Source organism: Anoplopoma fimbria, chromosome 2 (assembly GCF_027596085.1).
Source record: "Anoplopoma fimbria isolate UVic2021 breed Golden Eagle Sablefish chromosome 2, Afim_UVic_2022, whole genome shotgun sequence".
NCBI lineage: Eukaryota > Metazoa > Chordata > Actinopteri > Perciformes > Anoplopomatidae > Anoplopoma > Anoplopoma fimbria.
In genome coordinates, this window is record NC_072450.1 from 18,297,955 (window position 1) to 18,312,074 (window position 14,120).

At 44.4% G+C, this 14,120-nt stretch overlaps 1 protein-coding gene across 1 annotated transcript in view; it reads left to right on the forward strand.

Moving 5' to 3' along the window:
• zfhx3b (zinc finger homeobox 3b) overlaps positions 1-14,120 on the forward strand; it is a 134,849-nt gene that overhangs the window by 39,070 nt on the left and 81,659 nt on the right. The window contains exons 2-3 of the mRNA XM_054615178.1: positions 8,331-10,847; positions 10,964-11,543. Of these exons, the coding sequence (XP_054471153.1) occupies positions 8,367-10,847; positions 10,964-11,543 (3,061 nt within the window). The 5' untranslated portion in view covers positions 8,331-8,366. The remainder of the gene's footprint in view (positions 1-8,330; positions 10,848-10,963; positions 11,544-14,120) is intronic.

Here is a 14,120-nt window from a genome sequence, read left to right on the forward strand (position 1 = left end):
CAGGATATCCTACTCTAGAATTAGAGGCCGGGTCACGATTGGCTTTCATGCCTTTTTTTCTGCAAAGAAATAATTTCCACAGAATGGTTTCACTGGGACACCCTCTAATCCCTGCTCTATATGTGTAACTTGTGTGAATGTGTGCATGTGTGTGTCGTGGTATATGTGCACACACAAATGTATGTGTGTGGGGCGGCACCACTGCTCAGTATGAGGTGCGTAGAAGAGATAGTAAGTTTCCATTTTCCACACATAACACAGCATGACTTTCCACATCTCTGCTCTCACCCTGGACAGCTTTCACACACATTACTCAGGTTTCCTGGTCATTTGGACTTCACATGACTTCTAAAAGGGATCTTATCACCCTGCTCAGGTTTAGACACTTAACCGAACACTGGGTCTAACCCTCGGGCTGCTGGCACTGCCTCGCTGCTGCACTGCTGAGCCTCTGTGTGAATTAACTCATCTCATCATACCACTCCATGCACCTCAGAGGGTGTCCCAGCTTAACCACTTAACCACATTATAGATTTTTCTGTTTTGTGTTTGCTGTACAGTCCAGGCCAGTGGAAGAACTTTTCTAAGAAAATACACCATCAATTCATAGGTTGGAGTTTCTTTGAGCATTTTGCTAAAGGAACGTGTCCCTTTAGGAATGCTCTGCAGTGGATATTTGTCTAATTCCAGGTGCTGGTGAACCCTGTGTTTTACCAGGTGCAGGACTGGGTCATTACTAAGGTATTTGTTTTCCAGATTACATAGAAAGGCCCAGGATTATAGACATGTTATGCATGTCCCTTATCTGTCAGTCAGGGCATGATCCCTGCATGGAGCCTGAATCCTTCTCCACTGTATGCTCCCGCCTGCTGTCATGACTGCTGGAGATTCCTTAGACCACATCCCAGAGCTACCGTGTTGTTCTTTCCCCTTGTCCCGTCTCTCTGTCAACAGTGGCTTGGTATGCTGATCATTGTCAGCTATCCTTAATGGAAGTAGAAGTAGTCGTAATGACATCTCCCTGTTCGCCCCAATCCCTGCAATTCCTCTGGGTTTGGATGGCAGGGTAAGGGAGCAGAGCTGAGTGACGATTGCATTGTGGGGCATGTGTGTGTTTGTGGTTGTGGGGGTTGGGGGAGGATTTGGCCACAGCCATTGGTTGCTGGTCAGCTCATGGTCTCTCCAAAACATTACCATAGAGCCCCACAATTGTGATAATAAACCGTTTTATCATTTGGCTCCCAATCAATAATGCGGCTCCTTAAGGTTTAATATTTCAATGGTATTGATCATTTTAACAACTGTGTTTGTGGTTGGCTTGCCTTAACTGCAGCGCTGCGGGAAGTTGTGCATGTGTGCATGTGCGTATATATGTGTGTGTGTGGCACCATGCTATTTTGCCTCTTAGGTAATAGTTTTCTTGATTGACATAAATCAGTTTCCCACCTACAAAAAGTAGAGTGATTCTATATTTCACATTTTGCTCAGCTTTTCAGTCTTCGGCACAGAGTGTTCTGTACATTTACTTTCAATAACATTCCCAAATAAGTTGTTATCATAGGTTCTCTTAACGCCCCTCTACCACCCTCATCCTGCTACTATAGACCAAATGTTATGCAGTGAGCGCAAACAGAAGCTCCAAAAGCACTGTAGTTAGCAGATTCCACTTCCATCCTCTCTTGAGGGAACGTCTGCCTTCTGCAGATATAAATAGGGGCAGATTTGATAATTAGTCAAAATGAAAGTCCTGGGGCTCAAAGACTTTGATCAGCACATCTCCCCCTCGTCCCTGACCTTTCATTGGACCTGTGTTTTAGCTCTCTCACCTTCTCTCTAGCTCTATATCTCAATGTCACTTTCTCTCTAGCGCTATATATCTTAATTTCAGTTCCTCTATCTCTATCTTTCCTGTTAATCTGCAAACACCATAGAAAACACAGTTATACATACTCTATATCTACATATCTCTTTATGGGATTTTGAAATGTTTTACATCTAGAAAATCTTCCCAAGGATCATAATCAGTGCGTTGTTTTCTGATTGATTAGTGCCAGACAGACCAGTGTACAAAGTGTTCTTTTAGCCTTTCTGCATTCCACACTATGGGAAAGTCAGCCCTGCATGCAAAAGGATGTGAAGATCCATGTCGGACTGTTGCAAATCATTCAATATCCATGTCTGTTGGTCTAAAATCGAGTGAAATGGGGGGATGTGTATCTAAATAATTTGATATGAATTTGAAAGACACGGCTTGAAGTTCTCTGTCTCTGTCTCTGTCTCTGTCTCTCTCTCTCTGTCTTGCAGTTGTACAGACACCCCACTGAGTACAAGTGCATGGTGTGTGTGCTCTGTGCACTGAGTTGCCTGGGGGCGAATGTTAGCTTGTGCCCGATAGGCCCTCTCTGATTATACATCAATACCTTAATTCCAAGGATAATTAATGCTCTTATAAATTACAAAGCTTTCTAAACAAACCACATGGGACATGACGGGAAAATAATACAGTGCAGTCCTTCAGTGTGGTTTGTAAATGAAGAAAGCTAGCTTGTGGATGCCCTAATAAGAACTTTATTTTGTAGTAATTAAAATAGCCCCTGCTTTGTTTTATTCTTAATCTGGCGTTCCTCAGAAACTTGGTTGTCATTTTCTTTTTAGTATCACTCTTTAAAGTTTCACTGCAATGTTTCAGCAAACGTGTTTTTCTTTACAAAAACAGTTATAAAAACAATATAAAAGAAAATGCATATTTAAATAGAATGTATTTCTTCTGCTCGCCCTTCTTTTTTTTTTTTTACCTCTCCTTTTACTGAGGTTTGAGTGAAATTATATGAGCCTTCTCACATTCGTAGAGAATGTGATAAGCCCCCCCCCCCCCCACACACACCCCACACACACACACACACACATGCTGGTTGCTAATTGGTGGGAGACTGGGAGCATCCTGCTGTGTGTTCGCTGCTTCCCTTTGCTTTGCCACCCCACCAGGTCTTTCACCAACACTCGGCAGAACCCAGTAATTAACCCACAGCTAATTAACTACTTCTAATTACACCGGCACGCTGTTTCTATCACACCCTCCAAAACTGAGGAAACACTCTAGTGCCATGTGTAAATCCCCTCTAGAGGGTTTTGGAAGTTAGCTGAGCTCCAATCAGATCACCTAATCAGACTGCCCTGTGTATGAGTACCATGCAGTTCTGCACTGTGATTTCACTGCTGCTCTGTCTTAAATCACTTTTCTTCCGTTCTGCAATATGGAATGGATTTGCAGAATTTGATGGTGTTGCGTAAAGGGTAAAATCATTTTCAAGGTTCTATTTCAAGTCTATTAACAAAGGAGGCAATTGATACTACAAACAAATCAATTTTGCCTTTTTGTGGCCAGTGTTACTAGTGCAAAATGGTTACTAGAATTGAATGCTGTGAAACTAAAACAATCAGCAGATGGCCTCCTGTGTATTTTAGTTGTTCATATTGTAATCAGCAAGGATTATTTTAGCTGTAAGTGATACATTTGTTCCAACACTAGTCTAATGCATACAGTTCACATGCAAGACAATATTAATATAATCTGTGAGCTGCAGTCTTTGTCTCTAGCATATAATGCTTCTATGTTTTCACTGGCTGTAACATGACAGAATCTGCAGGCCTCAGTTCTGCTATCTCAGAGAAATACTCCCAGACATGCCAGTGGCCGGCCCCCTCTGCTCACACACACTCATGTAAACACACAGTTCTGTTCTTCCCCGTCTCAGACTCAACACAGCCACGGCTATTTCTGTTCCACAGACTGATAGCTCCTACTGAAGATCATTGATTTTACGGGAAGCCCTGTTTACAGGCTGAGTGCCATCGACCTGAGGTGACTTTTTGCCTCCTGCAGTTGGAGCAATACTGGAGCAGCCTTATGTCTGCATTAGCAGAATAGCAGACAGAATATTTACAGCACACAATAAACAACAATGCTGCACATGGTTAATTGTCTGATTTACAGTGTTGGAGATCAAAGAGAACAAGAACTCCATGTACCTAATATAATTATAATGGTGTGTTGTCTATAGCAGTGGTTGACAAAACTTTTTTGGGCTCACAAATCCATGACGAAGTTACTGAAAGACGCATTTTTTTTCCTTTCAGACTATTTCAAAACAGTAATAATAAAGTTAATATATAATGATTTTTTTATTGTTTTTAATGACAGTAAGCTAATATTATAATTTCATGTTTACTATATATTTTGATTATGTACAGTAAATCATCTTGTAACAGCAGTCTGCCTGTTCACTACCACATCTGCACATTCATATGTAAGCATAGTTCTTCCGTAGCTGAGTATCAGGTTGTTTTTTTAGATATAGGCAAGAGGGCTACAGTCAGTTGTGTTGGAGAATAGAGTAGATATAATAGAGAACAGAGGAGAGAAAGGCAAAAAGAGACGGATGTAAATTGCCTCCTTATAAGAGCACAGTATTAAAACCAGAATTTACTTAGCCGTGTTTGGAATTAAAATGGACTTATGTTTAAGAGTGCAATGCATGCACGCCTTTATTGGTGATTAATTGGAACAAACCTAGGAGATAAACCTGCCTCACTCTGCCTGAGGACTACAATGGTTCCCCCATCAATGAGCATGTCCCTAGTGCAACATCAAAGGCCTTCCCCTGCTTTATCAATAAGAACCCTTCCTTCCCACATCTTCCTGTAACTTGCTTAGCGTTCACGCCATTGATTTTCCAATAAGCGCCCCTTACCCTGCGGTGGCTGGCCAAGCTCTGTGATGGCTCAGAGACCAGACACAGAGAGGCAATATCACTGAGGGACAATTGAAAATCAGATCTGGTGTAATGTTAGGGGTCCTCTAGGTGTATAAGGAAGCTGCGTTTCCCCTTTCAAAGAGGTGTTCCCTCACTGCTGACGTGTTTGCAAATACAAGTAAGGGTCCAGGCTGCATCATGCAGTATTCACAGCTAGGGTTGAGTCGGAGCGATTTCCCTCAGGAAACCCTGGGGAGCAGGGTCCTCTGGAGGCAAGGCCAGGCCTCCAGGCAGGTGATCAGGCATGCTTATAATCAGATGGTTCCTTAGCCTTTAATTCCTCCCTCAGTTGCCCGGTAAATCCCATGTAATGAAAGGACCCATAGCTTATAACTTATCTCATTTCGCTTCCCTACCAAATGACATCCAGACCCACTCTCTGACAGTATTCATTAGGACTGAGGCCTTTTCGCAAGATTCAACCTTATCTGCTTTGTTAGGGTGGTGGGAGGAGGTGGAGTACTACTATTTTTTGGGGGGGTTTGTCAAAGGTGAGATAAAGAAAGAGCGATGGGGACCCTGGTATAAAGCCTTTGAAGGCAGGTGGCAGCAGTAGTGTGAGTTCTGCCATCAGGATCTGTGTGTCAGCATGCTCTCCCTCAGATCAGCTCAGGAATCCAGCCTTTTCTTCCCTCTGATTATCTTGTATTGTCAGCTAAGGCTTGTTTTGGCTGCATACAGCCTGCTTATTGTCAACTCAGTGGGCCCACATTCAAAATTATGATACAACACAAGGGCAGAGGCCATGGCAGGAATACTTGTTTTGTGCAATCAGCACTAGTGCCAGTATGCAAGAGAAACTTAGAACTTTATTACAGTAACGTAGTACAGTATATAACCTTGCATATTACCACTCAGCAGTAGTCACCTTTAGTGGGCTCCTCCATCATTCTGATTTGTGGTTATTAACACAGTCAGCACACAGAGACACCGGCCTTCTCCACTTCCCCTCTTCTTCGACCGCGTCTCTTTGTCTGTCTCCCCGACTTGTTTAGTGCCTCCCAGAGATTAAAGCTTTTCCTGCTTTAAACAGGTGTCACTGAGCCAGGCAAACCTCCGAGAGACAAACAGCGTTATATCAGTTGGCCCATCTGCGACTTGCCGACTCCAGACAATCCTATTGCTCATCAGTAACCACTGCAGGTTATTGAATTACACCATCTTGATTTTAAAGGGCAATCCTGTTTTCTGTAAGCAGTGGACACACCAAGCTGGCTCAGAGCTCCAGCACTGATCAAGAGTCTTCGTGTTGTCCTGTCTACTGCTAAGTGCTTCAGGTATCTTACAGCAGTAATAGGAATGGATGGGAACATACACTTACTACAGTGCACTGTATCCACGGTGTTCAGACTCAAGACCATGCAAAGATGAGAATGAGGAACTTTAGAGGTCATTGTAAACCAACAATCTTAACTAGTAGTTGTGCATATGGGCTCAGTGTTCCCAGGCTTGGTCCAGACAGGCAGTGGAATCTGGAGGAGGGGCTGATGGAATAGATTACAGGAACAAGGTGTGAAACACTCCATGCTCAGACAGGACACATGGAGACTTTTTCCAATGAGGCAGTGCTTTTAGACAACTAACATTTTTAGCTTTTTTTGACATTTCATTTTGTGCGGTTTATCCAGATGCTTTTAGTTTGAAGAATCACTGTCTGTTTGACATGTGGCATATTTTCTCTCTTGCATTACTCTCGCTGCCCTTAGTCCATTTGTGTGAAATGGCTGTTGAGCTCATAGCCTCTTATTAATGGAGCAGATAATAAATACAGACCAGTAGGGCTAGTATCCCCTCACTCAAAATGGCAGCCATCTCTAAATCATGTCTGGCTGTATAAAGCAATCTTGTTAATAAGCCAGCCAGTCTAATATCTTTCATTTTATATGCAAAGCAAGGCAGGGGTCATCAGGGTTAGCTTCTGTGGTGTGTAAACAAAACAATCAGGTGGACTATACTGGCAGAAAATGTCCCCGGGTATTTATGACAATAACATCTACATCATCTTTGGAGTCATATTATAAATTTAACCGACGCCATAGCTTTATCAATATACAGCCTCTTTCTTTGTTGTGACTTTGCCGGCAATATGCTGATATGGCCTGCTTTTGTTCATTCTGAAGTCCAAATACAAAAAGCACATCTTTAAAATGGAAGTCCATTATTGTTTAAGTTTAAGTGCATATAGACTGGATAGGTCTCAGGTATGTTGTGTGGGAGACAAGCTTCATCAGACATTCATGAAAAGGCAGACAGACATTATCAATCTCTCCTCTCCCTCAGTGGCTAATATGTTGGGGTTGGGGGTAGACTCCATTCTGATCACAGCTGAAATTTGCATCCCTAAGTAAATAAGTAAATAAATCAAGTGCAAGCAGTGAATGTGCTAATCAACCGGGACATGGCAGTGAGCTTGGTGCCGGGAAACTTTGCTCATGTAATATTCAGTACTGCTGGGTTAAAGGGCAGCCAAGAGTTATTGGTTTCAGCCCGATTGCCCCCTTTAATCAATGTTGGCTGCATCCCTTTAATAAAATTATTAGCTCAGCAGTATCTTGTGCTATCATTTTATCTCTTCTGCGCTCTAAATTGCAGCCTGTGTTGGGCCTCTCAGATGCTCTGGGCATGGCCAGCTCCCGAAAGCTCAGCTCCCATTTATTATTTTAGAGGCGGAGGATGGCTGGAGTGTTTGAAACCAGGCTGAGCGTAGAGGTTATTGGATGCATGATCTAAACACAGCTGCAGGGAAGTCCCAACCCAGCTTATGTATTTTGGGTTCATAGAAAAAAAAAGCCTTTTATTGCTCCTGTTAAAGTTCATGCACATCTATATCAATAGTGCAAATGTGTTATATTCGTCCTATATGTACTGGCACACCTTAAAGATGGAATGATAGTGATGATACTCTTAAGAATTTCTTTTTTTACATGCAGTTTTCCCTTTTTCCAGTTATGTAAATGCTCAATGGGCTGATGGGTGGCTTCTCAGTGTCTAATTATCTCACAAGGAATCTATTTGATCCATTAAGTTAGCCTGTTTCTCCTTTTTTCTGACTGCAAGTTAATTAAAAACGGATGTAGGATTTGCAGAATATAAGATTAGGGGTGTTGTTTGGAAGGTGAAGATAAAAGATGGTACCTTCCTGATATGGCAGGAAGATGAATCATGGATGGCTTATTAGTGCTTGTCTCAGGTATTGTGTTAAAGTACCTAATCTAGCGTAATGAGCATGGTGTCATTTTTTCAATTATATCTCATACTTTTGTCTCTCACCCAATGTACTATACATTTGATTTTCATCTTATAAGGTTCCTATACATAGTGTATCTTTCATATTTTCTATATGTGATCTTTTCTGACTAGGCATAGTTATATCTTGGAAAATATGGACATTTATGTTTTCAACATTGACATGGTAATTGACACGTTGTATGTGCTTATGTATATGTGTCTATGTGTACATTTAACACCCAACATTGAACAATAACCTCTTATCTTACCCCATTTGTGTTTCTGCAGGCCTGGATGCGATGAACGCCTCATGTAGGCATCAGCATGGACAGCTGTGAGTCTCCTGTGGTTTCTGGGACAGACGATGGGCTCGGCTCCTCCCAGCAGCAGCAACCACCACAGCCCTGGAACGATCACTCTAGCTCACAGGTCCCTTGCACCAACCAGGCCCCGTCCTTGGATCCCCTGTCTCTCTCTGCTCCCTACCCTTCTCAACCCCAAAACCCTAGTGCAACTCATGAAGGGTTGAGAGAACTGCAGTCGCAGCAGCAGCAGCAGCAGCCAAAACAGACATCACCCCAGGCCCACCGTGATAGCTCTGCCACAGGCCAGCTGCATCCCAGAAGAGAAGGTCTTGAGGAAGAAGAGCAAGAGGGAGTAAGCTGTGGAGAAGAGGAAGAATCTGAGGATTTAGATGAAATGGAGATTGACAGCTGTTTCCCAAGTCTTCAACCCTTCCCTGGGGTGCCAATGGCTTCAGGGGGAGGGGGCATGCCCACTCTTTTGCGACATCAGCCCACAAGCCAGCAGGGAGCACCTGAGAGTGGAAGTGAGGAAGGAGAGGAGGAAGAGGAAGAGGAGAGTAGTGATGTGGAGAACCTGGCTGGAGAGATAGTCTACCAGCCTGATGGCTCGGCCTACATCGTAGAGAGCCTCAGTCAGTTGATCCAAAGTGGTGGGGGCATGGTACCCGGCCTGCTTCCCACAAACTCTCTCACCAGTGGGGGAAAACTGGGGGAACCTGCTGGGACTTCATCCTCGGTCTACCCGCACATCATCAACACGTTCCACATAGCCTCGTCCTTCAGGAAGTGGTTTGGCAATTCAGACCAAGGTTTCCCCAATACCTCAACCATGGCAGGCCTCAGCCCTGTCCTGCACAGTTTCCGTGTCTTCGATGTGCGGCACAAAAGCAACAAGGATTACCTAAACAGCGATGGGTCTGCCAAGAAGTCCTGTGTATCCAAAGATGTTCCCAACAACGTGGATTTCTCCAAATTTGATGGGCTAGCCCTATATGGCAAGGGTAAGCCCATTCTCATGTGTTTTATCTGCAAGCTGTCCTTTGGCTATGTGCGTTCCTTTGCCACTCATGCCGTCCATGATCACCGCATGACACTGTGTGAGGACGAGCGGCAGTTGCTAGGGGACAAGCAGGCTTCTGCTATCATCCAGGGCATTGGGAAGGACAAAGAACCCCTCATCAGTTTCCTGGAACCAAAAAATAAGAGCACTCCTCTGCCACCTACCCTGCACCCCATTAACTCTGGCCAGAGCTTCTATGGCACATTTAGTGGTGTCCATCTGGAGCCTGGAAGCAGCAGCAGGGGCAGCGAGAGCCTCCTCAACAAAGACTCTGGCCTCCACCAACAGCAGCAACAACAAACCCCACTAAGCTCAGTCCTCTCTATTGGAGGGCTAAGCATTCCCAAAGCATCCACTCTTACCTCATCCCCAGGCTCTGCCAAAGACTCCAGTGCCCTGCCCAAACAGGGAGGGAGAACAGAGGAGCCTGCCGGGCGAGAGTTTGCATGCAAGGGAGAGGATGGGGACATTGAGGAACATGAAAACAAGGCCCACCTATCAAGCCAGATGGGGGGCTCTGAGGAAGAAGAGGAACTGTTATTAGGGGAGGAGGAAGACGAGGCTGAGGCAAGAAGCTCTGCAGTGGCCTGTGGTGGTAACAGTAGCAGCGGCAGGGTTGAAGCAGGGGAACCAGCTGTCTCAAACCAAAGCATTTCCAAATCTCCTTTATTAATGCCTAGTAGCGCTCTCCAGCCTTCTGCCTGTACCTCTGCGGTCAGTTCCACACTCAACAGCAAAGACCCTGCTTCCACTTTCTCCTCTGTCAAGAAAGAGGGTTCGGATGCAGATGGTGGGGGGAGGACCTCAGAGCTCCCTCTGAGCTTTAACTGCCAGGGGCCCAGTGTTCCCACGGCAATGGCGGCAGCTGCCGTCAGAAGGAGCGAGGATGAAACTGCTGGCACTTCCTCCTCACCTCTGTCCTCCAATGCTGCTGCTGATGAAAGTGCCAATCGAGATAGTGCCACAGCTCCAGAACCAAATGATTGCCCGGCAGAGGGAGAGGAAGAAAATGGAGCCCTTCTGCACCATCACCACATGCACCATCCACATCATCACCTCCACCTTTCATCTCATGGCCACTCCCACCTCTTCCCAGGGGGTTCCTGTGATATTACTGGTATGGGCGAATGTTCACAGAACCATGGGCCTGGTGGCAGCGGAGGAAGCGGGGTAGAATGCCCTAAATGTGACACCGTTCTGGGTTCCTCACGCTCCTTGGGTGGTCACATGACCATGATGCATTCACGCAACTCATGCAAGACACTGAAGTGTCCGAAATGCAACTGGCATTACAAGTACCAGCAGACGTTGGAGGCCCACATGAAAGAGAAGCACCCAGACTCTGGAGGCTCCTGTTCGTACTGCACCAGTGGACAGAGCCACCCTCGTCTGGCTCGTGGAGAAAGCTATACCTGTGGATACAAGCCCTTCCGGTGTGAGGTATGTAGAAAAATAATGTGATGATGCTCAATTTTTGTAAGGTGTGAAGTGATACTGTAAAGTAACATATGTATCACTTTGATGCAGTTCATGAGAAAATGTCCTTTATATTCTAGGTGTGTAACTACTCAACCACCACAAAGGGCAACCTAAGTATCCACATGCAGTCGGACAAGCACCTGAACAACATGCAGACTCTGCAGAATGGAGGCACCATTTGCACTGGGCAGGAGCCGGTGTTTGGACATACCCCAGGAGGAGTGGTGGCTGTCCCCTCAGTGACCCAGGCCAGCAGCCATCACCCTCCACACCACCATCCTACACAGTCGTCCGCCCATATGGCTGGACCGTGTGGGGCTCCCTCTCCAACCAAGCCTAAGAGCAAACCTACTTGGCGGTGTGAGGTATGTGACTACGAGACCAATGTGGCACGGAACCTGCGTATCCACATGACCAGCGAGAAGCACATGCACAACATGATGCTACTCCAGCAGAATGTGACTCAGATGCAGCATGGCCGGCTTGGCTTGGGAGCCATGCCATCTCCGTCTGAGGCTGAGCTTTACCAATATTATCTGACCCAGAACATGAGCCTTCCACCAGGCCTCAAGATAGACCCAGCTGGAGCTGAGGCCCAGTTCCTGATGGGGAGCTTTCACCTGGATCCCAACATGGCCGCCCTGGCCCCTGCACTTGGTGAGCCCCATTTTGTCTCGTTTGCTCTCAGAAATACCCCTAGTTGCCACAAAATCACCGTATTTCTCTGAACTGTACTTCAGAGAAGTACGGTGATTTTGATTGATCTTGATTCCTAATTTCTTTTGATTGATCTATATTCTTGATTCCTAATTCATCACTTTACTTTAATACAAATCATTAATGTCATTCACACACAATATGATGAGAAGGAATATACACATATTGCCCGTCTCCACTGCTTCATATACTAGGGAATTATCACCTCTTTCTACTGATGGCCTGCCTTTCTTTTCATGCCGTGAGGTATGCCTGCCCTAGTGAACCTGACATAATTCTAACATTTTACAAGCAGAGGGTCACTGAAATAAAGAGGGAGAGGTGAAAAAAAGATAGCAGCAGGGGGCTTACCCCAGACCCTCTCCATATTTCCTTACTCATAGTTTACATTAAAATAGTCCTCACGACAGTAGCCTGTTCTCAATGCCTTAATTTCACATCCATAGTAAAACCTTCTCAATAACTTTCATCTACAAATAAACTGTCTGTACATTTAGCTTTAAATGTGCCAAGTAGCACACAGAAGCCCAGAGGTACTTTGTTTTTCCTTAACAAGACATCTTAGTGACACTGTATCGATTTGACTATGACAGAATTTTAAAGTTAAATCTGTGATACCCACTTTTGCTTAAAAAGGTGAGTTTTGGGGCAAAACCTCTATTTTCTCCTCTCCCTGCCCTCCCCCTCAGGCAGCAAGCCTCAGCTTTTTATGTCATTATTCCCAAACTGTTGCTGAACTTTACCACTGGAGTGCTCCATTTATTCCAACTTTGTAATTGCAGCTATAAATTTTATCTTGGTCAAAGAAGGGAGGTTAGAGGGCTCAGCATGGGTAATTCAGCAGCATAGCAGAGTGTTTGGCGTACCAGTAACAACCCCACAGTTTGTACAGACTAGTCTACAACTGTCGCCAGTTCAAAGACGCAAACAAGAATTGATTGCTGTGACTAATTATTTTCCCCCTCTTCTGCCATCTGGTATATTTTCTTTTGAGGTGTAATAAGCATGTTACAAGGGAGGCAATGATGACACAGTCTGGGCCCATAAACGACAGTGGTGTCATCCTCTGTCACAATTTAAGAAACTCTTAAAGCTATCGTACACAAACACTCTGATATTATTTCTACAGTATGATACATAAGGCTCAGTTAATCTCTTGAGAATCTGCCACCACAAGAAGATCTCAGACCAGGTGGCTAAAGTGAGAGGTCCTCTTTCATGCTCTCACTGTGGATTTTTGACTTTTGCGTGTATTTCTGAAGAGCTAGATAACAAATGTTGACCTCACATGATCTCAGCCTCCTGGTAATCCCCGTTCCCAAGACTCAGCTTCTGTAGTGAAATGAAGATATGAGATGGAGTGCAAGAGAGTAAAAGCGAAGGGAGGGGGATGTGACTTTTAGCTATTTGTGCTGGAAATTTTTGTCTAACGTAGACTTTGAAACAGCACAAAAAGACAAGTCAAACAGCTATTCACTTTAAAAGATCGTAAGGGGCTCAGATTTTTTAAGATTCTTTTAGCACTGGCAATCGTATATATGAAATTCTTATACATTCACAATATAAAAAAGAAAACAGTTTAAGCAAAGGTACAAATCGGGGTCTTGGTTCTACTAGTCTACAACAATAATTTAGTAAGGAACATGATCCAGGTCTGTGGTAAATCATTGAATCTGCATCGTAATAGAGCATGAGAGCCAGGTAGAAATGAGCAATGGAAGTTGCAGTATAAGACAGGACAGGGATAGCGACTGGGCATGTGTGTACCTCTGTGTGTTTGTAAGCGAGAGAGAGTTTAAGAAGCCATGACTGGGGGGCTGGGTCTGTGAGTGATTTCAGAGGGCTTCTCAAAGGTCTCCCTCTCCTATAAAAACTCAGGTAATGGAGAAAAGTCCAAGAGCAGGCTGCATACTGCAGCAATAAATAAAAAGGAGCTGCTGGAATTAATTTAGTGTAAAGCCAGGCAGGGTCAAGCCTGCATGCTCAGTCTGGGCAGTGAAAGATTAAAGATCAGCAAGCAAAGGCAAAAACTCTGGTTGCTCTTACCTCATATTTTTAGAATTCATTTTTTAAGTCTGCCTTTCCAGACTGTATAGACATCAGATCTGTGGTTGGTGTCATAGGATATGTGCTTGCTGGTTTTTTTCTCCCCCTTTTCATCGTTTAGACTCAGTACCAAGCAGAATGAATCTGTTAGGTGTCCATATTGATTTAGAGGCAATCCGGAGTGAAAGAAGCAAAAGAATTCAAGCAGAGCAGGATTTTTTTATATTATTATCCAGTGAACAAGGGCGATGGATTTGATTTACAGTAATGTGTGCTTGGGAACTCCTTAGTTCTTCAGTAATGATAAAATAACTTGCTTTTTCTGTGGCGCTCATGGCCTCTTGAATTGATTTACAGACAGGCCAGGAAAGTGCACCTGCCCAAAAAGTGTGTACGTTCATTATCTGGCAGTGTGAGGTTTTGGTCTTTGGGTTTTGGAAAAGTCCAGGCTTTGTTCTTTCTCAACTCAAA